Here is a 27,975-nt window from a genome sequence, read left to right on the forward strand (position 1 = left end):
GAGTTTAATTGTTGACTTACTGAGAAAGGAGACTATTTCTTGTGTGGCCCAGCCCTATTGGATCTCAAGTAAAAACTAGATTTTTAAGAAAAAGTCAAATATGGGATGGAAGAGGAAAAACTGATAGCACCCAGCCTTGTTCCTAAGCAGATATGAAGTTTAAAAACTAGCTATCAAAGTTGCAGACAGTATTTCATTTGGAATATCTGTGAGAACCTAATCAAATATAGGCTAAAAACTCAACTGTCAGAAAACTAAGATCATGGCATCCAGTCCCATCACTTCATGGCAAATAGATGGGGAAACAATAGAAACAGTGACAGACTTTATTTTGGGAGTTCCAAAATCACTGCAGATGGTGACTGCAGCCATGAAATTAAAAAACGCTTGCTCCTTGGAAGAAAAGCTATGACAAACCTAGACAGCATATTAAAAAGTAGAGACATCACTTTGTCAACAAAGGTCAGTCTAGTCAAAGCTGTGGTTTTTCCAGTGGTCATGTATGGATGTGAGAGTTGGACTATAAAGAAAGCTGAGTGCCAAAGCATTGATGCTTTTGAACTGTGGTGTTGGAGAAGGCTCTTGAGAGTCCCTTGGACTGCAAGGAGATCCAACCAGTCTATCCTAAAAGAAATCAGTCCTGAATATTCATTGGAAGGACATGCTGAAGCTGAAACTCCAATACTTTGGCCACCTGATGTGAAGAACCAATTCATTAGCAAAGACCCTGATGCTGGGAAAGATTGATAGAGGGAGGAGAAGGGGATGACAGAATATGAGGTGGTTGGATGGGATCACTGATGAGATGGACATGATTTGAGGAGGCTCCGGGAGTTGGTGATGGACAGGGAAGCCTGGCGTGCTGCAGTCCGTGGGGTCACAAAGAGTCGGACACGACTGAGTGACTGAACTGAATCAAATATAGATTTCTAAAAATCATAGACTTCTCTATTTATGTTCCATGTGCTGAGTAACAGTACCTCAAGGTAGAAAAAGTTAGTGAAAGTGTGATTTTTTTTTTCCTTTGGTTAACCTAAATATGCATTTCTTCTAGCCCTGCAGCCACTGCTGTGATATCTCTGGCATTTGGACGCTATATTCTGGAACCATTTTTTATTCACTGTGAAATTCCTGAACTTGCAATCAAGCTCATTACAGCTGTGGGCATAAGTGAGTATCATAGGTATAAATATGAAAAATAAAACAGTCCCTACAAAAGTGATTGGAGACAAAATTTCTTGAGACTTTTTGCATAGTGGTACTATTCCTCACATGGTGTTCTTGCTTACAACTGCTCACCAGGTTTGTGTTGGAAAACAAAGAAAAGAATAAGGGTTTGGTGTAATGCCTGATACGACATTATAAGCCTATTTTGTATTGGGTCAATACATGTGATGGCTAATCTTTTAAAACAGGCAAACAAAACACCTTGTTAGTAAAATAGTAACTTGATTGTGCATAAAAAGAGACTTTTACAAGGGAAAACCCCATTTTTAAATGGATGTTCTGAATTATAAAATATCCTTCCTTAGCAATAACATGGAGAAGTATAAGCACTTACCCTCATGGAATGGTGTTTGTGTGTTGGGTGTGTATGTTATGTTCATGAATTTTCTAGTGTTACCACCTGCCACTCTGTGTTCAGATTTTAGCTGTCCATTGATGGTCACTAGAGTCTTCTTCCAACGTTTGATTATTAGTAGCATTTCTCAACGGAGAAGGCAATGGCACCCCACTCCAGTACTCTTGCCTGGAAAATCCCATGGATGGAGGAGCCTGGTGGGCTGCAGTCCATGGGGTGGCTGAGGGTCGGACACAACTGAGCGACGTCACTTTCACTTTTCACTTTCCTGCATTGGAGAAGGAAATGGCAACCCACTCCAGTGTTCTTGCCTGGAGAATCCCAGGGACAGGGGGAGCCTGGTGAGCTGCCATCTATGGGGTCGCACAGAGTTGGACACGACTGAAGCGACTTAGTAGCAGCAGCAGCAGCATTTCTCAAATAGGAGTTTTCTTTATCATTTCCGAATTAGGAAGTTGCTCATTTTCATCATTGGGCCCAGATATTAGAACCTTTTTTTTAAAAAAAGGAAGTAAAAAAAGAGGAACATGCACATCATGACATAAGTGATGTGAGGCGCAATATGACTCCAACTTCCTGTTGTGAGAGAAAGGTGAACATTTCACAGTAGACAGCTGGGTGATTAGCAGGAAAGAGTGAGGAGTTACAAAATATCTCTAGTACGGGGTCCATATTTCTGCACTTAAATAGATTCATCCTGGATTCCCCCCTTAATTCATGAAACAAAATAATTGTTATGTGGAATATTTGAAGGGAGACCAAGAAAAATACTTAAATGAGATATTTCTAAGTTCTGGAGTGGTAATCGTGTTCTCGATTGATCTTACCCTTTCCACACACTACGGCTGTGAGACTTGGGGTCAAGTCACTTCTCCTTTCTGCACCTGAGTGTTCTTATTTACAAATCATGTTTAGTCTCATAAGGTGTCTTTTGAGGATTAAATGATATTGAAAGAGTGTATATACAGTGTTTTGAGTAATGCTGCTGCTGCTGCTGCTAGGTCGCTTCAGTCGTGTTGGACTCTGTGTGACCCCATGGACTGCAGCCTACCAGGCTTCTCTGTCCATGGGATTCTCCAGGCAAGAACACTGGAGTAATGCTAGAAAAGTTTAAAGAGTGAAATTACAAATGGTAGCTTTTTATACTCTTGTGGGAACACGTCTTATCAAGTTCCATAAGACCAGGGGATTAACTAAGTGCTGTGTTTCCAGCCCTTCACATAGCCCCTAGTATATTGTTTGTGCTCAACTAATATTTGTTCGTGATTGATTTGAATTAGAAGAGATATAAGCATTCTTCTCTAGTAGAGAAGCTAATGGAATGCCTATGTGTTAAACTTAGAGGGTTACACATCTTCACGTTTCGCAAGCAGCAGGAAATGGAGGTAAATGAAATAGATTTTGCTCAGATCTAACACCATGAAATTTTGATTTTTGGAACCATTTTAGCACTGTGGCTATAGCTCAGGCTCTGGAGGCAAACAATCTGCAATTGAAACAACTGGAATAGTGTTGGGGTTCTCAGTTATGTAATTTGGGGCTAAATATTAAATCTCATTAAGCATCAGTTTTATTTATTCGTAAAATATCTGTGAGATGATAATTTATCTTGAATGGCTCTGGAAGGATGAAGTTAGATTTTTAAGACTTTAGCAGAGTGGTGCCTTGCTCATAGAAAGTTTTTGATAAATCTAGTGTTCCACTTAGGGACTGGATCAGTAGCCACTGTTATACTCATTTTATTTTTGTTTCTCAACTGAGGGGGGCAGAATCATATCACAAGTATTGTATTTGAAAAGAGAAACACAGTGGTAGCATTTTGAGAGCTCTGTAAATTGCCAATCAGAGGTTACTGATTAAAAGCTGTAACAGCAAACTTTCATTATATATTATGTAAACATTTACAAATCCACAGCTTGGATTGAGAAGGACTGGTAATGAATTAGATAATGACAACACATTACCATTTTGGTAAATCTAGATAGCTCTTTTATTTGTCCCAATTCTGTTAAACATTTTAAAGGGAAAACTGTATTTTAGAAGAGTAAATGGAAACTGTTCAAATCAAAAAATTAAAGCAATTATAGGTAAGAATGATTAAATATGTTGCAGTTTACAAAAGCTGTAGTAGAGTTTGGTGATGGTGTAACTAACAAAGAGCCTGAGTAAATCTTGGATGAACTTAGTCATGTTCTTCCTTTTTTACCATTAGTTATAACATCAATTTACAGATTTTGATGCAAGCTTGAGTTTCTGAGGAAATTTGTTCCTAAGATCAGAAGCACTGAAAGATGAAATGAGATAGTCTTGCAACTCGGTGCCAGGTGATATAAATCAATGGCCTAATTGGGAAAGTCAGACTGTCTCTGAGAACTTAGCTTTAAAGCAACAGCAGGTGGAGATGGAGATAGAAAAGGAGACATTTACCTGGGGGCAAATCTCACATTCTGTAGGGTTCAAAGCGAGGAGAGAGGTGATTTTCTGCCTGCCGGGGGTGAAAGGTTAGTGAGATGTAGAAAACAGAGTTTAATTGTGTGAATTGCTTCCCTGTGTTCTCCTACAGGGATGGAAGCAATTTGTGGTAGTTTGAATTCTCTAGTTCAAGTGTAGAAGAACAAACTTGAAGGATATTGTTATCATCAAATCATAGAAGAAAAGGAATTTCAGGGTTTGTGAAATGTTAACCGATCACTTGAGAAGTGAGAGTCGGGTGGGAGTGTGGCATTGCTAAATACTAATTACCCCTCTGGGGCTTCCCTGGTGGCTCAGACAGTAAAGTGTCTGCCTGCAATGCGAGAGACCTGGGTTCGATCCCTGGGTTGGGAAGATCCCCTAGAAAAGGAAATGGCAACCTATCCCAGTACTCTTGCTCCAGTACTCTTGCCTGGAAAATCCTGTGAATGAAGGAGACTGGTTGGGTTTACTCCTCTCCTCTTTTGAAAGTATTCAACTTCATTTCTCTCAAATTAATAAAGGTGAAAAGTTTTGGAGTACTTCTCTGGTGGTCCAGTGGTTAAGACTTCTGCCTTCCAGTGCAGAGCGTGCAGGTTTGATCCTTTGCATGGTACTGGATCCCACATGCCTCGCTCAGTCGTGTCTGGCTCTTTGTGACCCCATGAATCGCAGCGTGTCAGGCCTCCCTGTCCATCACCAACTCCCGGAGTTCACCCAGACTCACGTCCATAGAGTCAGCGATGCCATCCAGCCATCTCATCCTCTGTCATCCCCTTCTCCTCCTGCCACCAATCTCTCCCAGCATCAGAGTCTTTTCCAATGAGTCAACTCTTCGCATGAGGTGGCCAAAGTACTGGAGTTTCAGCTTTAGCGTCATTCCTTCCAAAGAATTCCCAGGGCTGATCTCCTTCAGAATGGACTGGTTGGATCTCCTTGCAGTCCAAGGGACTCTTAAGAGTCTCCTCCAACACCACAGTTCAAAAGCATCAATTCTTTGGCGCTCAGCTTTCTTCACAGTCCAACTCTCACATCCATACATGACCACAGGAAAAACCATAGCCTTGACTAGACGGACCTTTGTTGGCAAAGTAATGTTTCTGCTTTTGAATATGCTATCCAGGTTGGTCATAACTTTCCTTCCAAGGAGTAAGCGTCTTTTAATTTCATGGCTGCAGTCACCATCTGCAGTGATTTTGGAGCCCCGAATGATAAAGTCTGACACAGTTTCCCCATCTATTTCCCATGAAGTGATGGGACCAGAGGCCATGATCTTCGTTTTCTGAATATGGAGCTTTAAGCCAACTTTTTCACTCTCTTCTTTCACTTTCATCAAGAGGCTTTTTAGTTCCTCTTCACTTTCTGCCATAGGGTGGTGTTATCTGCATATCTGAGGTTATTGATAGTTCTCCCAACAGTCTTGATTCCAGCTTGTGTTTCTTCCAGTCCAGCGTTTCTCATGATGCACTCTGCATATAAGTTAAATAATCAGGGTGACAATATATAGCCTTGACGTACTCCTTTTTCTATTTGGAACCAGTCTGTTGTTCCATGTCCAGTTCTAACTGTTGCTTCCTGACCTGCATACAAATTTCTCAAGAAGCAGATCAGGTGGTCTGGTATTCCCACATGCCTAGCAACCAAAAAACTGAAACATGAAACAGAAGCAATATCATAACAAATTCAGTAAAGACTTTAAAAATGGTCCACATTAAAAAAAAAAAAAATCTTTAAAGAAAAAAGGGTTTTGCGTACTCCAAGTCTTGTCCATTCTGGCAAGCATGTCAGGCATGTGGAAGTTGAGTAGGGAAATCTTATATATTCACATTTGTCTTCTCTCCTCTAGCCCAGTGTCCCTAGGTAAAGGGACATTGCTCCCTTTACTTTCTGTGGAACTTCATGTATTTTCACTCTCCTTGAAGCTTCAATAAACACTGAAGTATGTTCAAAAGTTAAAATGACATTTAGTTTTTGGTTCTCGTCTCCTGAAACCAGACCCTGTTTAAGTATACACTTGACTGGCAGAATATTCTAATAAAAGTACCTTATGTCAGATGTGGGCTCTTATCTCAGACACATCTAACAACCTCTCTGAGTCTCAGTTTTCTTATTTAATTTACATAGGTGAATAAAGAACGTTATACACCTGTGGGAATAATTGGAGAAAGCAAACAAAATAACACTTGTGATTATGATGTGAGAAAAAGAGATAGCTATTTCTATAAATGCATTACTGTATTTTCTCAAACTGTACTAGCATCATTAAATTACATGAAAGAAAGTCTAGGCTGAGTTCTGTGCTAGCTTTTCAAATATTGCACATAAAGTGGCTCTGTTTAAACCCGAAATTGGACTATCTTTACTCCTCTTCTACCGTAACTAAATACCATGACAACCAATTCTTAGGTAGAGATATGTAGTATTGAAATATACAAGGACTTCAAAACAACAATCATACCCTTCAGAAGGATGAGAAATAAAATGTGGAATCTAAGTGTCTTGAAATCCCAGCCAAGATAAACATGATCCTTAGCAGAGAGGAGGGACTTCCCTGGTGGCTCAGATGGTAAAGCGTCTGCCTGCAATATGGGAGACCCAGGTTCGATCCCTGGGTTGGGAAGATCTTCTGGAGAAGGAAATGGCAACCCATTCCAGTATTCCTGCCTGGAGAATCCCAGGGATGGAGGAGCCTGGTAGGGCCTTGCGATCCCGGGGTTGCAAAGAGTCAGACACGACTGAGCTACTTCACTTTAGCAGAGAGAGAGCATCAGATGTTTGAGAGAACTTGTGAAATCATATGTGTCTTTTGACCTGCTTCCTCATTGTTACCTGTGCACTGCTGGTAAAATTGTGGACTCTGGAGTCAGCTTACTTGGCTTCAATCTTATCTTCACCTTTAGCTTTGTGTACATGGACAAGTTAAGTAATATCCGGGTTCTCAGCTGTTCATCTGAAAAATAATGCTAATGATGGTAACCAAGTCATACAGATATGAGGATTAAATAATATTCATGTAAGGTCCTTGCACAATATGTGTCATATAATAGTGTACATTTGTTTAATGCTTACCATTTTTATTCCCAATAGTGAGATCCTAGATATAGCCTCTCTCCTTCATAAAGGTGTTTATTGCTACATAGCTTCTGTGCAATGAATCTGTCCAGGAAACAAATGCTAACAGAAAAATGGAGGCAACCCAGGCAGCTGCTACAAAGAACAGTGGAACAATTCACTTCAGCTCACCATGATGCATCCATACAGTATCCATATATTTTACCAGCTTAGCAAAAAGTAGCCAGAAGCCAGGGAGAACCTGAACCTGGGGGGGAAAAAAACCCAATATATCCAGACTTAGTAACCTCACTCTGCAAAACAAAAGACAAACTTGAATTACTGAAGTACAGAAAGAAATGCTTGCTAGTCCTTAAATCACTGTATCAGTTTTTAACACTCCCCTAAATATCCTCTTCAAACACAACTCCCTTCCCTATGTATTTCTGATTGCCAGAGTTTATACCTATAACTTTCATTGCTGCATTTCAGTTCTTAGGAACCAATCAGCACCATTAATAAGTAAATAAAAGCTATATGTCTATTTTCATTTTGGTAACATTTAAGGTCAGCAAAAAAAATAAAATAATAAGCTCAAATCAATACAGGTAATTTCTAATGCACGAATTTAGCAATTATTATTCAAAGGAAGGAAAGCTAGGATGAAAGCTTGCTCAGATTTCTTTAATCATTACAGTGTAAGTAGATAGTGTATAAAAACCAGAGTAGATACTATTTGTTTCAGAAACTCTGAAAGCTCTTAGCATTTAGTGAATCCCAAATCCCTTTTCAATATTGTTGGGTAAGCAACATACGCGGACTTAAACTTCTGTGTAAAGACACATGATGGAACAGCAGTTCTCGCCACTTGAGGACCTCCGCAGGCCTCTGTACTGGCTGCCTCGGTGCTTGTTAAGCTGTATCCCTTCAGGGTCATAGAGGTACATCTCAGCTGGAATTTGGCGTACGGAGTAATGAGGGCGATGTCTGGATGCTCAGATTAAGCAGGGTTCTGAGAAACCTTTTGAGAGAAATCAGGCTTAACCAGAATTTTGACTTCAGCTGCCCGAGAGGAAAGCAAGGTGAGATTATCAATTCATAATATTTGTTTGATTTTTGTCTTCCATTTTTCTAAGAAAACTTTACAAAATATAAAATCCCCAGCACTCAGTTTTGTTTTCTATTTCAATAGGCATTGGATTCTAACCCTCTATGAAAGTAACAAACCTTCTTTCCTCTTCCCAAATACATAGAGGTTCTAATATGAGGATGCCTCTCCTTTCCCTCCCCCCTCCTTCTTTTCCTTCCTTCCTCCCTCCCTCTATTCCTCTTTCTCTTCTTCCTTCCTCCTCTTTTCCCTTCCTCTCTTTACAATAGCTCTTTTCTACTGTGGAGTACTCTCAGAAATGGTGTTTGGGTTTTTAGGAGCTCTGCTTAAAAGGAAACAGTGCTCTTTTGTGTTGGTGGGAACATGAGTCCAGTTATTTTCAGACCAATGCTGAATCTCCTTAACTAAAAAAACAATCCCTTTCATATGATGATTCATTTATCACAGAGTCATTTGCATAGAAAAAGGACAAGAATCACTGGATGATGACGATGAGTGCAGAGTTGCATTAAATTATTTTCAGTATATAAGTGCTTTTTACAGGGGTGAGAAAAATCATTTTACTTTTTATCTTTCTGATAAAATAATGCACTTGGCAATTAACAATGGACCTGTCTAGTTCTTCATGTTTCCAGCTTCAAACACAGGTAGAATATTTCTCTCAGCCTACCATATAGCTTATTCGGGGCTTCAGCCTTTCTAATCATTCTCATCATTTCTCCTTTGAAACATTTCTTCATTAGTAACCCCCTATTTAACTTTGTATGGTTCCTTATTCTTCCCATCTTTGAGCTTCTTTCAAAGATGAAAATTGCTTTTTTTGATTTTTTTTACCTAATGCTTCATGTTCATTGCAAGAATTATTTTAAAAGTGTAGAGAAATAAACTTTTAAACTTAAAACTTATTCCATATTCTATCATCTATAGATACCTTCTCTTCATGTTTTGGTAAATAGTCCTTCAAAATTTTTCCTTTCCTTTCCTTTCTATGTTTGTAGCTTTGTCTTCTATCTATCTTCCTGTATGTCAATTTAGCATGTTATGAACCATCTTTTATGTAATAAATATTTAACTGTGTCATGATTTTAAATGGCTGCATAGTAAACTCTTAAAAAGATATACCTTAATCAGCCTACTTTTAGAAGGCTAGATTATTTAAAATATTTTTGCTATTGTATATTATGTGTTGAAAACATTTGTACCAATTCTTAGATTCTGAAATGAGCTAATGATTGTATCAGGCAATGAAGATCAGTCATTACTGTACATATGGAAAGCTTCCTATTGCAACCTGAATTGTAAGAATTCTGTTTTGTTTTTTTTTAATCCCCCAAGAAGTATTTTCATTCATTTTTGTTGTTTGTTTAGGGAGAATATACCTTTTAAAAATAAAGCTTGTAGCTAATAACTACAAATGTCAGGTATGAAGCAGTTTATTTGTTGGGAGTGGGGAGGAGAGGGTGAGTGACACCAAGTGTGAGGGTTTAGAAAGTGTATAAAGTTGAAATCTGCTGTCTAGAATAACTCAGTCATTCTAGAATAGTATAGGAGGCCTGGCCTGAAAGTACCACCATTTATTTCACGCCTTTTTGGCTGAAGGTATTATAGATTTTTTTAAAAACTGAGGATCCAGCTGATTCATTTATTCAACAAAACTGTTAATGATCTTCCTGGGCCATGGATGAAGCTGGATACTAGCAAGACAGAGATGAGTGATGCTTGTTCTGTTCTCAAGATTCTCATGGTCCACAGTGCGGGCGAGTGGCTGGTTGAATACTGCAGAGGACATTGTAGATAGCATCACCAAGAAAGAGAAATCCTGCTGGCTTCAGACCCCGTGTGCACCCTACTCTGGAAACACTTTTGGATTTATCATTCAAAACATTTTTTCAAGTTCCAAAACATATCTTGGAAACCTGTACATTTAGGGTAGGTTGAAAGTCACTCCTTACTATGCTGATTGGAAAGTAGAGACAAAATACAAAAAGTTCTGGCTAAGGCTAATTCTGAAAGTAGAATAAAGTCCCAGCCCACTTTTCCACACATTGTCCCTTCTTGAGTGTGATCCCAACTCTGTCCCTTTTTTAATGTGATCCCAAGTTGGCAGGTGACTATGCATGTGGGCATTGAGGGAGGAGAAGAGCTGTCCGCTGTGTCAGGCTAGAGTCACAGTCTGCGTGGGATGACCTCAGGATTTGCTTAGAAGGTATTTTTATATGATTGTTCAGATCAGATCAGATCAGATCAGTCGCTCAGTCGTGTCTGACTCTTTGCAACCCCATGAATTGCAGCACGCCAGGCTTCCCTGTCCATCACCAACTCCTGGAGTTCACCCAGACTCATGTCCATTGAGTCAGTGATACCATCCAGCCATCTCATCCTCTGTCGTCCCCTTCTCCTCCTGCCCCCAATCCCTCCCAGCATCAGAGTCTTTTCCAATGAGTCAACTCTTCACATGAAGTGGCCAAAGTACTGGAGTTTCAGCTTTAGCATCATTCCTTCCAAAGAAATCCCAGGGCTGATCTCCTTCAGAATGGACTGGTTGGATCTCCTTGCAGGGCACCACAATCCTTGTTCACTCTTACTGACATAAACAAGGAATCAAACTATGGTCTCCTGCATTGCAGGCAGATTCTTTACCAACTGAGCTATCAGGGAAGCCCATACAAAGAACAAGAGATAACTTTTTACTGTCTGCAGATTTTATCCAGTTTCTCAAACCTCAGGGTGCATAAAAATCACCTAGAGATCTGGTTGAAATGCATGTTTGTAGTCCTTAGGTCTGGGGTGGCATCTGAGATTGTGCATTTCTAAAATGCTTCCAGGTAATGAATGGCAATACTGCTGGTTCACGGTTGGGACTTTGAGTAGCCAGGACCTAAGACGTCTTCACGTATACTAGTGAGGATTCACCTTTTGAAACTTCATCTGTTTGTTTGCAGCTGTGGTGATGGTCCTAAACAGCATGAGTGTCAGTTGGAGCGCCCGGATCCAGATTTTCCTAACCTTTTGCAAGCTCACAGCAATTCTGATAATTATAGTCCCTGGAGTGATGCAGCTAATTAAAGGTATGGACTGAAAAGTAAATGCTTTTTAAAATACGTGTCTGCTTTTGGTCTCTTCCAACACTGGCTTTCACTTGTACTAGCAGAATCCCTTAATTAGTCTCTCTGCTCATGGAACTTAGACTCTATACTGTCATCTAATTGATTTAAAAGCCTACAACAGTGGGGGGAGAATTGGTATTTACAGCTGATTGGCAACAAGAGGATTAAGCCTGGGCCAAGCAGCAAAATAAGGCATCAGTGAATTTTCTCTTGGTCTAAACTGTTTGTAGTGAAAACACAAAGTGGAAAAAAAAATAAGCTGTTAGCTTTAACTATAGATAAATATGTCTTCTTATTTTTACTTTAAAGTAGTTCAAGCATATATTAAAGATTAGAGAGAGAAAAAGATATCTGGAAAATAATGAAAAATGATAAAATATTGTTTTACTTTTTCTTAATTATTCCTTTTACCTTGAGAATGGAATTTTGACAGAAGGAGAGTCAGATATGGAAATAGCATTCATTAAAAAAAATGCTATCTGACAATAAAAATAGTTGTAAAAATGTATTTTATTGTTACTTTTTTTAATGTAAAATCTGCATTTCTGTAGAAATGTAACACCAATTTCTGGGAGTATTTGCCTTTCTAGAGTTGAGATGGTTGAGAATGATGTCATTTAGAGTTTTAATTGTTCTAGGTAGGAAGGCACAGGCAATTGCTTGGATTCAGGGGAAATTATTGGGTGAGAAGGAGGTCTGCTGCTGCTGCTGCTGCTAAGTCACTTCAGTCATGTCTGACTCTGTGCAACCCCATAGATGGCAGCCCACCAGGCTCCCCCGTCCCTGGGATTCTCCAGGCAAGAACACTGGAGTGGGTTGCCATTTCCTTCTCCAATGCATGAAAGTGGAAAGTGAAAGTGAAGTCGCTCAGTCGTGTCCGACTCTTCGCGACCCCATGGACTGCAGCCCACCAGGCTCCTCCATCCATGGGATTTTCCAAGCAAGAGTACTGGAGTAGGGTGCCATCACCTTCTCCGGAGAAGGAGGTCTAGTGAGTTATTTAACTAACAATGGGTACAGTAGTAGGAAATACGTAAGGAAGTAAGAAGAAATGATAAAGGAGTGATGTGTAACTTTGGCACATAAAATATTTCATGTTCACATTGATGTTGTCTGTTCCAAGAAAAGGAGTTTATAGAGAAATTTAATGAAGTTGCAAGAGTAGGATCACTCAAGGCAAAAGGAAATTCCAAAATTAAACAAAAAATCATTGCTGATGGTAGAAGCATTAAACGACAACAAAGGTGGAAAGATTTGTCCTTCTGTACCCGGGAAAAGGGAACTACTGCTGTGCGTTTAATAAAACCTAGTGGGACTTCTTAGAACTCTCCCGGCTAAATGTTTGCATCAAATTCAGCAACCTCAGCCAACTCAAAATAAACACAATGAAGAGCTTTAATACGATAGCTTACACTGAAGGGAAAACATGAACTTTTCTAATTCATGTTGGTCTCCACAGAGCTGGCCTTCTCATACTTTATCTGATCCATTAGAAATGTAGGGAAAGTAACTTATTTTGTTACCGCTTTCCTTTTCTGGGCTCTTTATATTTCTGTAAAGAATTTTTTACATTTTTGGAAAGTTCAGAAACTGAGTCATTTAGATTCCAAAAAATGACATGCAGTCCTTTAAAACAAAGATAATTTTTTTCTCTTCTCTTTTTGATGTAAGACTGTAGTCAGTTTTTACCACTTAATTATATATGTTGGTGAGGTGAGGTGTAGTTGCCCAAATGTTACTGTATTGCAAATTCCTTGAGAGCAGAAGTCATGACATATCTTTTAGCTTTTTTTTTTTTTTTTGACACTTACAATAGAATGATCCTTTAATATTTATGGTATTGTTACTGAATCAAGCTTGGGTCTGCTTGCCCAAGGGCCAGCAATGCCAATCTACTGACACCAAATTGTGGTGAAGGAAAGCATAGTGTTTGTTGCAGGGAGTCAAGCAAGGAGAATGGGCAGCTTATGTTAAAAAAATCTAAACTCTCCGGTAGCTTTTAGGAAAGGCTTTTTAAAGAGAGTGTGAGGGAGAAGGTCACAGGGTACCTGATTAGCTCCTGCACAATACTCTGATAGGTTGATGATAAAGGTGAGGTCACAGAGGTCAACATTATCAATCCTTAGGTTCCAGCCAATTTGCAGGCTATGTGATTATGGTCATCTTACAATTAGCTTCTTCCTCCTGATACAGGCTTTAATGTCCGGGAAACAACTCAAGGATAGGACTCAGGATGTCAGCTGTAGCCCTAAGGAACAACTGGTGGTGGTGGTTTTAGTTGCTACGTTGTGTCCAACTCTTGTGACCCCACAGACTGTAGCCTGCCAGGCTCCTCTGTCTGTGGGATTCTCCAGGCAAGAATACTGGAGTGGGTTGCCATTTCCTTCTCCAGGGGATCTTCCTGACCCAGGGATCAAACCTAGGTCTCCTGCATTGCAGGCAGATTCTTTACCAACTGAGCTACGAGGGAAGCCCAAGGAATAATTAAGGAACTTTAATTTTGCTTTATAGCAAAACTATTACTCTTTTATTTTTCTTGACTGCTTTCCTTTGTTTCTGCATTTTCTCACTTCTATGATTAAAATCGCTCTTTGGAACTCAGGGAAGCCTAGGAGGCTAAAACTTTTCTACAAACACGCGGCGGGGGACATGGCAGTGGTCTGTCTCCAGTTTCATTATCAGTGCTTAATGTGATCAGGTTTCCTTATATATCTCACTTAGCAGAGAAATGACCTGGGAATTTTACCACATTTAAAGTAAGTTAAATATTTTGGAGAGTATTCTTAGCAGGTATATTTGCTCTATTACTATAAAACAATGATATTTCTTTGTCTCTAATTTATCACATATGTTTCACATTAATACAAAAAACTTCAAGAGGAGAAAATTTTTACTTACCCAGATTCTACATTTATTTTGATCTAATGAAATTCAGAAAATAATTGTATGTTCTGTATTCTCTTATGAGGATTTGTTAAACTTTCCTCTGAATCTAATAACTTTAATCTTCTTGAGATCTCTGGTATGCAGCCAAATACTCCTGAAATTTGGAAACAATTCTCTTTTGTAACACTTTGTGCTCAGGATTCAATCTTTACAAAGTTTTGTATCTTTTATTGATTATTCAGCATTGCACTTTAGCAATATTGTCCCATAAGGCCTAGGAGACCACAGATCATGATAAAGCAATATACAGCAGATGTTTTTAATCTGGGTTCAAAGATTTATGTTTTTCTTCTATGAGGACACAGAGATGTTTTAGTAAAACAGATATTTCTCAATTGACAGTGTCATTTTAAAAAATGAGATATATTTAGGAATTGGATATTTTGAGAGAGTCATTTAGTGGATAACACAATATTCTCCATTTTTGGCTTCAAAACTCACACACTGTATTGATATATATGTTGTTGTCTGGAAACTGCAAACAAAAACTGAGGTTTAAGTGTGAAGAGAGTTTTATGTACACCATCTATCTTCCACCCCCCCTTTTATTTACTTATGTGATAGCCAATTTTGAAATAGTCATATTTCCCATTTAGGTAATCTCATTTGTATTTTCTTTGGGAAACAGAAACTCATTATGCTTTACTTTGAATATTGACTGACTAAATCTGAATTTCTATTTTTTAATTATCCAAAAGATATAGAAGAAAAGTCCCATCACAAAGAGGAGAAAACTGTGATGCATAAAAGCAGTCTACATGTTGATGCAACAATGTGTTTAAACCTATTTAAAGTTCAATATAGTTTCTTTTCCATGCTTCTAGAAGGAAACAGTGCTGTTCTCTAGGTAAGGGTCCACAGACCTTCTCTGTAAACCGGCAGATAGTAAATGTTTTCAACTTTGTGTGCCGTGTGATCTCTGCAACAATTATCAGCCCTATTGTTGGAGAGTAAAATTAGCCATAGACTAATGGTATCATGGCATCCAGTCCCATCACTTCATGGCAAATAGATGGGGAAACAGTGGAAACAGTGTCAGACTTTATTTTTCTGGGCTCCAAAATCACTGCAGATGGCAATTGCAGACATGAAATTAAAAGACGCTTGCTCCTTGGAAGGAAAGTTATGACCAACCTAGATAGCATATTCAAAAGCAGAGACATTACTTTGCCAACAAAGGTTCGTCTAGTCAAGGGTATGATTTTTCCAGTGGTCATGTATGGATGTGAGAGTTGTACTATATAGAAAGCTGAGTGCAGAAGAATTGATGCTTTTGAACTGTGGTGTTGGAGAAGACTCTTGAGAGTCCCTTGGACTGCAAGGAGATCCAACCAGTCCATCCTAAAGGAGATCAGTCCTTGGTGTTCACTGGAAGGACTGATGTTGAAGCTGAAACTCCAATATTTTGGCCACCTCATGCGAAGAGCTGACTCATTGGAAAAGACCCTGATGCTGGGAAAGATTGAGAGCAGGAGGAGAAGGGGACAACAGGATGAGATGGTTGGATGGTATCACCGACACAGTGGACATGGGTTTGGGTGAACTCCGGGAGTTGGTGATGGACAGGGAGGCCTGGCGTACTGCAGTTCATGGGGTCGCAAAGAGTTGGACAGGACTGAGCAACTGAACTGAACTGAACTGATGGTATCTAGATGAATAAGTAAGCCCAACTGTGCTCCAATAAGTTTTTCTTTATAAAACAAGCCTGGAAGTGCCAAGGAGATTTGTTTCACAGCATTTTGCAACCCCTGTAGGTATCTAATGAACTATAGGGAGAAAGCCAAAAAAGCAAGTTAAATGATGTGAGAAGGTGGTTTTGGGGTTTCATGCCACCTCCTCATTGAAGATAGACCCTTGAATAATTCTTCCTAAGCACTGTATTATCATCGCTGTTGAGAATTATATCACACTCTAAACACTATAATTTACAGATGATCCTTTAGTCTTCTTTCGTGGTGAAACTCTGTTAAGAGTAGAGGCATGCTAAAGCAAGGGACTGTTTTTGAAATGTTGTTTTCCTCTTTGCCATGATTTTATTAAAATAAATGTTAAGTAGTGTTAGTGGCAATCAGCATATGTTTGGGATTCCTTCTCTATAATGGATACAGCATTAGTAGATAAAGTTGGAAATGAGCAGAGAGTAAGAAATCTAGACCTGAAATGATATAGTTCATCCCCAAGCCCCCTTCTCCCCCTTTTCATGTTTATGGTTAAAGAATGAATAATAGCCAGCTGTTTGAAAAGTCCTTAATCTTTCTATTCCTATTTCAGGGCAAACACAGTATTTTAAAGATGCCTTTTCAGGAAGAGATGCAAGTATTATGGGGTTGCCACTGGCTTTTTATTATGGAATGTATGCGTACGCCGGCTGGTAAGTTGATATCACTATCAACTGGTGATTTGGATGATTCATTAATTCCTTCAAGTACTTCAAGTGCCAAGTGAGCTGCTAGGTAATTGTGAACAGCCGTAATTCAACATGCTATGCTGTACTTGAAGAGAGGAAGGTAACGTAGCTCCCTTCACCAGGCCAGGCACTGTGTATACAACTCAACACAAAATCACTGAGGTTTCCAGTCAAGGCACATACTAGATTTAACTTGATAATGTAAATTTAACATGATAATGTAAAAAATAAACAAATGTTGGGTCTTGAGAGCCAATACAAATCACTTATAAGTATGGATCAGTAAGGGCGTAATAGTGCCGAAAGCCATTAAAGAATAGTACTTTGTTTGTCAAAAAGCCTGCCAAGCTGAAGCTCCAAGGTCTGCTCAAATAGTGATTAGTTGATTTTTTTTTTTCCACCTTCCTATGAGAAAGAAAGAATTCAGATATAGAAATAAGTAGCGTGTTCCCAGGAGGTAAAATGGTACTCTAAAGGCAAGAAGGAGTAAACGGGATAGCGAAATCAGATGTACTAGATAGTCTGATACATTTTAAAGGACTTTATGCATTCCTTAAAATTTCCTCGACATTTGAAAACAAAAAATGCAGAAAAGATGAATAAAACCACAGTGGCATAGGTACATTTCCGTGGATCCATGTCAAAGTGTGATGACATTTTGGTTGAAGCACTAAGCTTTGTATTTATGTCTTGTTTTGTTTAGGAACTTAAATAACAATAACCATGGTTCTGAGTGGGAATTTTTTCTAATTAAATTTTATTGATCTAGTAAGATTCAGTTGAGGTGATTATTGCAAGAAATGCCACTAGAAATGCCATTATTTAAACATCAAAATGATTGTAGTAAAATTAAATTTCAGTTTTGAAGTAATTAGTAGCAATATTTCTTTAAAAAAATAATTTATCGAGCTAATTGTACAGTTGCAGTTGGAATGTTCTATGAGCCTAAAAAAGCAACAAATTATACTAGCTTAAAATTATGTAAATGCATCTCAAATACAAACACAATTTCTTTTTGTTCAGTTTTTAGGATTTTATTCTCTAATGCATGGAATATAAAAATATATTTTTCAATAAATGAAATTTTTACCCTATTAATCTCACTGAATTATGGAAATTCAGAGCACTAGAGGAGGATTAGGAAAGTAAAGGAACTAAAGATTTTAGTATGGCATCTGAAGCATAATGTTTGAAGTTCTTAGAAAATTGTAGCTCTGAAGAGTCTAGCATAAAATATTTGTGTACTTTTGGAATATTTTGATAGCCATTGTGTATGTGTGTTAGTCTTAGTATTTTTGAAGTCTTTATTTTTGTCCAAAGCACAATGTGGTGCTGAGCAAGAAAAAAAAATTAAAAAAGGAGTTGTGCTCCCAGGGTTAGCAGTGGAATCATCTATTCTATGGCTATTCAGCCTGATCAGAGCTCCAGTGCCCTGGGGCAGTGGCCAAGCCCTGGGAGGGTCACCAGGAGGGGCCAGAGCAAGTTGGGGAGGTGACAGAAGCTTTCAGTTAGAGCCAAGTGTTGGGGGCTTGGTAGTATTCAGTCAGGAATGTGGAATGTGGAGATCCTCATGAGGGAGTTTTGATTAATTCTATTGAATGAAGTTTCTTTTGCCTGTGAGTGCCATGCATCTGTTCCCACGGAATCTTAAAATATTCTTCTACCCGACTCACTCCCCTACTACAAGGGCTGAATACTCAAGTCACCTGCTTTATGGAGAGCAAATCTTCACTTTTGTAAGCTTTTGAGGGCTGATAGCTTTCTCCAAGTATAAAGAGTCTTTTCATTTTGAATTATCTTATTATCTTAATCTTTAGTTTTGTTGATACTAAACCCAAAATGTTACTCTTGTTAGAAAGATTTTAAAAAGACAGTTTTGGTGGTATAAACAAGAGTCCAGCCAAACTTAAAAATGAGGTGGAAGACAAGAAGCTTTTATGGGATGAAGAGTAAGGAACAAATAAGAGAAAAATGGAAAATGAATGTAAAACAGGGAAATAAGGGTAGAACTCAGGGTTGACTTGCAGATTAGTGGCTCCATCTTAGACATAGAAATTTATTTCAGTACTCTGTTTACAGGGCAAATGGGGTTTACATGAACCCTTGTTTATATTATACTTTTCCTCATAGAATCCTCATGTCCATGTCCTATTTTAAAGAACAGGAAACTTGGTTTTCTTATATTCTAGAGGGTTCAGTCATAAGACATTAAGGCCAAGATTTTAAATGAATGTCATCTGATACAAGTGATTTATGTATGGGACAGATAAATAACTGTATGTCTCCAACAGCTGTTCAGCTACCTGAATGCTGCTTTGCAAGTAGGTAGAAATAACCTGCTTGTTAATATGTGGCCATCCGTCTTAGAAAAAGGGAGCTGTGTTTAGAAGAAATAGTCTGCTGGTTTGGAATTCCAGAGGAAAAAGTTAATATCTGGATATAAATGGAACAAGATGGAAACTAAAAGAGTGCCCAAAGCGGGAGTTATGTGGTCACTTTCCAAATATGATCCTGCCTCTCTGACCTTTCTTTGTCTTTCATGATGGAATTAAAAGACTATGTTGTGGAATTATAAGTGGGGCACCATAAATGAGCCTCCACTCCCTGTGCTCCTGCCCTGACAATGTTTGATGCAAAAATAAAAGTGTAGGGGGCATTGCAAATAAGGAGACAGAATCAGTCATTGTCCTCAGAACTTAACCACCCACAGTGTAAGTAAAAGCAGCGAGACCCTTGTTGTCTGGGAGGCCTTGTTCGTTTAGCAAGTCACCACCTACCCATTGAATCGGAAAAAGGCAAGGCCAGAACTTGGATGCGAATAGAGCAGGCTGTTGGTGTATGAGGAGTGCTGGACCTTTTTAGAATGATGAAAACTCCTTCACAGAAACATGATTGGGGGAAAGAAATCATTAACCCAGCCAGGTCACAGAGGTGGGTCAGAACAACTTTAATATTATTGCCAACGTCTGCATTCAGAGAAATATGTCAGTCTCCCTGTGGCCCAGGGGAACTCAACCAATTTCAGTCCCATATCCTGATCCAAAGCTAAATATTGCTTGGTGGGAATTTTTTTTTTTTTTTTGAACCGTGTGATAGGAAATAGTTTTTCATTGTGTGTGTGTGTGTGTGTGTGTTTTCCCTTTAAATCGTATCCTCAGGGGATTTAGTCTTCTAAAGCATCTGCTGGGATTATTTTCTAGCATTGTGTGAAATCTAATCTAAAGAATAAGCTTTATTTTTAAAATAATTCATAGTTGGGTATTAGAATGCATTGCTAGCTTTGCGGTGCCTTTTATACGCAATCATGGAAAAGCTGGAACAATAGATCTTGTGAACATTCTCTAGAGAACTTGAGTAGATGTATAGAGAACGCTACGGATGCGTGACTGGAGACTAGGAGAGCATAAAGGTATATTTCCCACAGGATGTGAATGTTTGGACCAAAATAAGAAGCTTTCTCCTTCCCACCCTGCTACCATGTCCCAAGTCCTTTCCTTTTCTCTATGGAAAATATTTGAAATTGGGTTATTTTTTCATAAATATTTCCTTTCTTTCCTTAACGTTGTTGGAAAAAGACCAGTTTCTAAAACAACTGTTTAGAAGGAACTGGCTATTTTTGAAGTGAGAGGCCTGGAAATATTTCTAAGTGTGTGTGTGTGGTTTTTGTGTGAGTTTTTTTTTTTTCCCTCCTTGGATTTTGTTTTGTTCATTTTCTTCTTGTACTTCCCATTGCCTTGGGCTTATAACAAACGCATCAAATCCCTCAGAGTGCATATTCCAGATATAAGTATTGATTTTTGCTTGCCTTCCTGGTATAACTACAACCTCTATTTTTAGAAAATTACTTTCTAGTCATTAAAAAATATCCTTGGCTGCTAACCTTTTAGATCACCTTTGTTGCTACCGTTCTCTCAGATATTCAAATGTTTCTGCTTCACATATAGTCCTTAAAATATCAGACACCTTAACTTTATTAAAATATAAACTGAATCATATTAAAATTTTTAAGAGTTTGAGAAAAAATCGGTATGAATTGACAGCATCCTATCTAGCAGATAGAACGGAACTCCAGGGAGCTGTACAAAAGAGAAAGCTTTTTATAGGTTGAAAGGGTGTGAACAAAAAAGTTATACTAAGCTAAAAAACAGGTTGATTATTACGGAGTTATTTTCATTTAGGGGCTAGCAAGAGTCTACCAGGCAGAATACTTAAATAATGCAATTCCTAACTGACTGGTTTTGGATTCCATTTCTGGGAGGTGTGAAACTTTAACTGAATTATGTTTTGGTTTGGTGGCATGAGGCTTAAGCATAAACGACTCCATTTTGGGCCTGTTGTCTTGGCTTTCTTCAACTATGAGCATCAAGTGCCTGCTTGTGAATAAAGATGGAATAAGACAGGTTTTCTTATCTTTGTTTTAAGTTATGAGATACTTTAAGTATGTTAAAGGCTGATGGACTATATTCTAGTCACTTGGTTTTAGATTATATAGAGAATTTGTTCCTATTGACCGGTGCTTCTGTGGACCTATGTAATGGCTATTTTATCTTCTAAGGAATAATAAGAACACGGAAGAGTACAATGAAAATATGACTTTTTTACTTTGTGGACATTTTCTAAGCCTCTACAATGAAGAAATGGAAAGGTCTTTGTCCTTATATGTCTAGCTCTATTCATTATGATCCCTTAGTTTCCCCATCTTCACGATTTGGTTATCTATGTGTGCATATCTGAGGGGTCTGCTGCATCTTGGAACCTTGAAAGAGAACTTTAAGGGCTTTAAAGGGTCTCCAGCAGTCCTTTTAGACTGGAAAAAGAAGTCAAGGATGCGAGGCAGCCACCATTCCTGGGTGGGATAAGGAGAGTTGTAAAGTGAAGGAAAGGAATCTGAATTTTTCTTGGGCCATAAGTTTAGGGTAATATTTGCAACCCTGTGGGACTAGAAAGTGAAATATCATGTGTCTAGAATGCTTCTTGTCATGTAAGAGATGACAGAAGTGTTCAGGTCTTGGGGGAAATATTCAAAATGTTATGTTCTTTCGTATCAGCCTATAGTATATTGACTAACAATGGACCTAAAATTAGCTGCCTAAATATACAAAAAAATTGGCAACTTCATAGTTACTATTATGCATAAGGCATATTTACCTCATGTTGTTCTTATAGTTGCCTTATGACTTGAGATTATTTGGATGGGATGCATATTGGAAAACTGAATTGAAAGGAAGAAGTGCAAATTGCAAATTGCAATTTAAAAGTGCAAATCTTTTATCCCATTTTTTATTTCCTATTTGCCTCAGTGTTCATATCTGGTAAGCCAATTCCCTAAAACTGAGAAATGTTATTATCATACTTCTATTTTCCTACAAGTTTTTATTGACCTGTCACCCCTACTGAAATCTAGATTCCCAGAAGCCAGAGGGCATCTTGTCCTTACACTCTATTCTCTCTCCCTGGGCACCCTTTGTACTGCAGAATACCTATCTGTAGCTCATATCTCTGTGCATATAGAGCTTTACCACACTCACATGTGTATGTGTTATACTCCACCTGGAATGTCCTTATGCCATTTCACCAGGGCTAATAGTTAAGCATTTTTGAAGCCTCAACTTGGGTGATGCCTCCTCTCAAAAGCTTTCTATGACCTGCCAGTCTGGTTTTGACCTCACCCCTGGCTACTGGTAACCTGGACGTGCTCTAGCATTGCCTCCTGTGTTGTTATATCCACAATGGACCATTCTATGAACAATGAGCTCTTTAAGGAGAGGGATTATAGATTTCCTACTTTTATTTCCCCAGTGACTAACACATAATAATCTCATATATTGCTGGAATGCAATTAGGAATCCAAAAATGGTAAAAAATAAATAAATAAATAATAATAATGTAATAATAAACATGTACCTACCCTATGATCCAGTGATCATATTCTGAGTATATGCACAAGAGAAATGATTGTATGGTCCCCAAAAGGACATGCACAAGCATATTTATGGTATCCATATTCATAATAGCTATAACTGTAAATAATTCAAATACCCATCAGTGGTAGGCTGTATTGGTGTTACATTCATACAATGAAAAGCAAAAATAAAGAATGATGAAATATTGCTAAATACAATAACATGGATGAGAGCCAACAGATATAAAGTCCAGCAAACAAACAAACAAAACACAAAGGAATATTGTATAATAGTTATACAAGCAGATATTATTAGTCTATTGTATTGAGATGAGCAAAACTAATCTATAGTGATAGAAATCAGAATAGTGGTTGCCTTTATGGGAGGATGAAAGAGATGATTGCAAAGGGCCTTGAGGGAACCTTCTAGGGTGCTGGAAATGTTTTATGTTTTGATCTTTGTTTTGGTTGTGTAGATGTATAAATAAATAAAAATTTATCAATATACATTGAGATTTGTTTGCTGTTTATACATTATACATATTTACACATTTACTGTTTACATACTGTTTACATGTTTATACATTAAGATTTGTTCACTGTTCACTAAGCAGTTTGCTGTTCATGTTATACCTCCATAAAAAAATTAAAAAATAGAAAAGAACTCCATAAATAATGTTTAATAGAAAAAATAAAATGTGGGAGCATTTAGTGTTGGAGAATTTCATCTTAGGTTATTTGTTTATAAAATTTTTATAATTCTGAGTTTGATTATAAATATTTAAAATGTGAAACTTTGGATAGTGATCATAAAGTTTATTAATGGTTTGTACTTTATGTATGTCTTTTTAGGTTTTATCTCAACTTTGTTACTGAAGAAGTAGAAAATCCTGAAAAGTAAGTAGTTATATTTACTGTGAAATATTCATAAGGAATAAAATGTAAGGTTATATGGTTAAAAAGTGGACCTAAAGAAGGAATTCAGCAGGGGCTAATTAGCTTTCTCATCATCATCATCATCAGTGTCTTGGGCAGTAAAATGTACTTGATTTTATCGTAAGTTAGATGTAAATAACTTTATTGTGTATTCTACATCCAATATTTAAATTGTCTGATTACCTGAAAGCATAAAAGAATAGATTTATATTTTAGGTAATTCATTTCTTAAAAATATACATACAACTTAAAATGGACTCTTGGCTGCTCACAAATGTTCCGTAATTTGTGAACTCCAAAACTTGAGTATTTCTAGGATTCATGTGAATTTTTTTCATAACTATCCAACTAAGGAGAATGATGTAATTAATGAACAAGTAGTTATGAAAGCCTGTAAATAGCTGTAGAATATCATAGGAACTTGTAAATTTGAGAAGCTGGACGACTACTTTTACTTTTTGTTGTTGATAAGAATCCTTTTATAATTAGGTGGCATGATGGTTTATATATGTTCCAAAATGAATTATTTTTAATCTAGAACTTTGAAAAATGAATTTTTATGATTTGTATAAAAAATGGACTTTATACAGGAAAATCACATAATCTATGGCCAGAAATCCAAAAGAAGGACAATTGAAGTAGTACAGTGTAAGATAAAGACAGAATTTTGAAGCTATTTAATTCATCTGACTTTTATTAAATATCTACCATGTTCCAACTATTGAGCATCATCTTACATGATGAATAAGACTTGCATTCAAGATTTTATTGTCTAGTCATTGAGTCAAATATGTAATCAAATAACTGTAACATGGTGTGATTGGTACCACAGTAGATTATTTTCTCAGTCTCACAGAGATGAAAGGAGGAAATATTATCTAGAGAGATGTTGCTTATACAGAGACTCAGATGATGAGTAGGTGATTCTTGTTGTTTAGTTAAGTTGTGTCCGACTCCTTTGTGACCTCATGGACTGTAGCCCACCAGGCTCCTCTGTCCATGGAATTCTCCAGGCAAAAATAGTGGAGTGGGTTACCATTTCCTTCTCCAGGGGATTTTCCAGACCTGGGGATTGAACTCATGTCTCCTGCATTGGCGGGCATATTCTTTACCACTGAGCCACCAGAGAAGCCCCAGGTGTTCCTTAGGTAATAAAGGAGAGAGAGAAAAGAAGATAAAGGGAGAGGAAGGGACAGACTTTGAAGAAAGGGAAACAAGCACGAAGGTGAGTCAGTATGAAGTAACCTGGACTTCAGAGAACATGCCTAAGGGTTGACAATTCAAATGAAGGTAGACTAAAGTTCTGGCGGCAAGTATATTAGAAGCTGATTAAATCTGGCCAAATACCAGAGTTGTCAGAATTTTGGACACATAAACCAGCATGTGTGCATGCTAAGTCAGTTAGTTATGTCTGACTCTGCAACTCTATGGACTGTATGTAGCCTGACAGGCTTCTCTGTCCATGGGATTCTCCAGGCAAGAATACTGGAGTGGGTTGCCATGCCCTTCTCCAGGGGATATTCCCGACCCAGCAATTGAGGTTAAAACAGTATTTCATACTATCTGATGTAACCTTTATGCAAATTACTTTATGCAAATTTAAACATGTGAAAAGGTTCTTTTATTGAGAAATATAAATTTATAGCAATCTTTTTATCTTTATAACTAGAACTGTGGTTGAGAACATATATTTACCAGAAACTAGTTTTTCTAGCATTACTCTGAAATGATAAACTACATTTTGACTCTAAATCTATTGATTACAGAGATAAATAGGTTGCTCTGTTGTTTTTTTTTTTTAAATAATTCATGTGTAAGTAGCAATGTGGAGAAAAGACTTCTCTTACTAGGTTTCATGTAAAGTATTTATTGAATTTGCTTTGTGTGAAAGAGATAGCTGTGGTTTATGGCTGTCTCTTAAGTCTAAAAACATTTTAAGAGACCTATTGCTAAAATCCATTATCAGAGATAATTTCTTCTGAAAACAAGGGCAAACTGTCGGTTTGGATGTGAACCCATAATATAACATTTATGACATGGTACCTCAGTGGCATGGAGATAATTCATATTCTTTTTTAATGTTATTTAATAATTTCAGCATAGGTTTTGTTTTCAATGTATACAATAATACTATTGTGCATATTAAGCATATCAAGACTATGCCATTATTAGCTTGATCTGAATTTTTGATGTATTCTGTCAGAGAGATGCCAGTCAAGGATTCTCTTTCTCCCCTTTTCTTTTTCTTAAAGAGCCTTAGTTTCACACATAGATAATGTCCATGATCAATAGATATACAAATACTAAAGAACTTTGATGTATTGGTTCAATGATTTTCCATCATCATCATTGTTGCAAAGAGATTTCCTCATCTCAAAAAGTAATCATAATAATAGTATGTGTCTTATTGGATTGTGGTAATGAGTTGATATGTATAAAGAATGTAGATTAGTGACTGTTATTTTAATCTCTACACAATTGGTTGTTGCTAATACTTTTATATTCTTACTTTTGGAACAAGGTAAAATATTACTCCCATAAGAATGTTTTCTAGTTTTCAATGTCCTAAGCAATTCTTTTTTTCTGGTGTTTTTGAAGGAAATACAAAAACATTATTTCATACCATATTGAAACTTGTATAAGACTAAGGTTGTTATCACTGGTTACATTGGATGAAATGTTGTCTTTTATTGCAAATTATGATTCTTCAAATTTCATTAACTCTTCCTAGAATATTTTTAATTTAAAATTATAGTTTAAGCTCTTAAACTAAGGAACTTTTCAGGAAAGAGTACAGATCCCTAGATTTTTAGTTTAAGATGATGAGTAACTGCCAAGACTTCAGCTGAAGAAAGAAACCTCTGATTTCTTTCTGTTCTTTTATGTTAGGTACTCAGATATTCCATTTTTTTGCATGGAAGATTCTTTGTAAAACTCAGACAACACATTTATTTTCTCAGAATCAGAATATGAGAAGTTTGCAGAATCCCCTTAATAAAAAGTACTATGGAAAGTACCTAATGGAAAGTATTAATTTGTAATATGTATTTATCAACCAATATTCAATGCATTAATTTTAAAAATAATAATCCTCTGAAATGTTGACAGTTAATCCAAGTCTTTTAAAACTCATAATTGTTTAAAAAAACAGACTGCTTTGGGAAATATTGATGGTTGAATATAGAGAACAGATGGTAAAATTATGCAGACCTTGTCCGGCTGTGTAATTTGTATTATTTTGTAGGGAGACACAGCTCTCAAATACCTTTAGTTACAAGGGAGAATAATTATTATTCCATCTCCTTTGTGACGTGCCAAGATAAATGTGCTTCCCAATCAGTCAGGGGTGCATATGTCCAGGTGTGCTGTAATGGGCAGCATTCTGGCAGCTGGTGAAGTGAATCATCAGCTGGAGATACAATACTTTTTACTGTCCTTTTCCACCTGGGCAGTATAATTTCCCTAAAATTGTGACCTGATAGAAAAAGAGATCATTAATTTAGATCAGTGAAAGTAGTGATGTGGTTTAAAATATACAGAATGTAGAATAAGGTTTCATGATCACAATTAGTTACCCTTTACATATAATTTAATTTCAGTGGAAATCTTTCAAATTAACTAACATTGCTTTATGGAATAATTTCTGAACTGCTATTATGACTATGACTTATAGAACAGTTCCTTAATGTAGCAAATGAGAGATACACTGGGAAATTAATGGAATATTAATAATGGAATCCAAATAGCTCATGACTTCTTTCTTAAGTCTCATCTATTCTTTAAAGCTTATAAAACACTAAAATTTGGGGCAAAATTCCTGTTATGTGATTATATTTGTAGTGTTAAAAAATGTTCCCATGGTGTTTCTTATAATTTATATTTTCTTCTCTAAAAGTGGCTTTGGATCTATGGAAGGAGTTATTGTTTCAGATTAGATCAGATCAGATCAGTTGCTCAGTCGTGTCCAACTCTTTGCGACCCCATGAATCGCAACACGCCAGGCCTCCCTATCCATCACCAACTCCCGGAGTTCACTGAGACTCACGTCCATCGAGTCAGTGATGCCATCCAGCCATCTCATCCTCTGTCGTCCCCTCCTCCTCCTGCCCCCAATCCCTCCCAGCATTAGGGTCTTTTTCAGTGAATCAACTCTTTGCATGAGGTGGCCAAAGTACTGGAGTTTCAGCTTTAGCATCATTCCTTCCAAAGAAATCCCAGGGCTGATCTCCTTCAGAATGGACTGGTTGGATCTCCTTGCAGTCCAAGGGACTCTCAAGAGTCTTCTCCAACACCACAGTTCAAAAGCATCAATTTTTCAGCACTCAGCCTTCTTCACAGTCCAACTCTCACATCCATACATGACCACAGGAAAAATCATAGCCTTGACTAGATGAACCTTTGTTGGCAAAGTGATGTCTCTGCTTTTGAATATGCTGTCTAGGTTGGTCATAACTTTCCTTCCAAGGAGTAAGCGTTTTTTAATTT

At 37.5% G+C, this 27,975-nt stretch overlaps 1 protein-coding gene across 7 annotated transcripts in view; it reads left to right on the plus strand.

Annotated features, from left to right (window-relative positions):
• SLC7A11 (solute carrier family 7 member 11) overlaps window positions 1-27,975 on the plus strand; it is a 639,869-nt gene that overhangs the window by 356,020 nt on the left and 255,874 nt on the right. For all 7 annotated transcript variants that reach the window (XM_086346709.1, XM_086346708.1, XM_086346710.1 and 4 more), the window contains 4 exons: window positions 1,055-1,170; window positions 11,135-11,260; window positions 16,517-16,616; window positions 23,407-23,451. In XM_086346709.1, the coding sequence (XP_086202835.1) occupies window positions 11,143-11,260; window positions 16,517-16,616; window positions 23,407-23,451 (263 nt within the window). In that variant the 5' untranslated portion in view covers window positions 1,055-1,170; window positions 11,135-11,142. The remainder of the gene's footprint in view (window positions 1-1,054; window positions 1,171-11,134; window positions 11,261-16,516; window positions 16,617-23,406; window positions 23,452-27,975) is intronic.

This window comes from Bos grunniens, chromosome 17, assembly GCF_055505025.1.
Source record: "Bos grunniens cultivar Pamir isolate PY7600 chromosome 17, Bosgru_T2T1.0, whole genome shotgun sequence".
NCBI classification, from domain to species: Eukaryota; Metazoa; Chordata; class Mammalia; order Artiodactyla; family Bovidae; genus Bos; species Bos grunniens.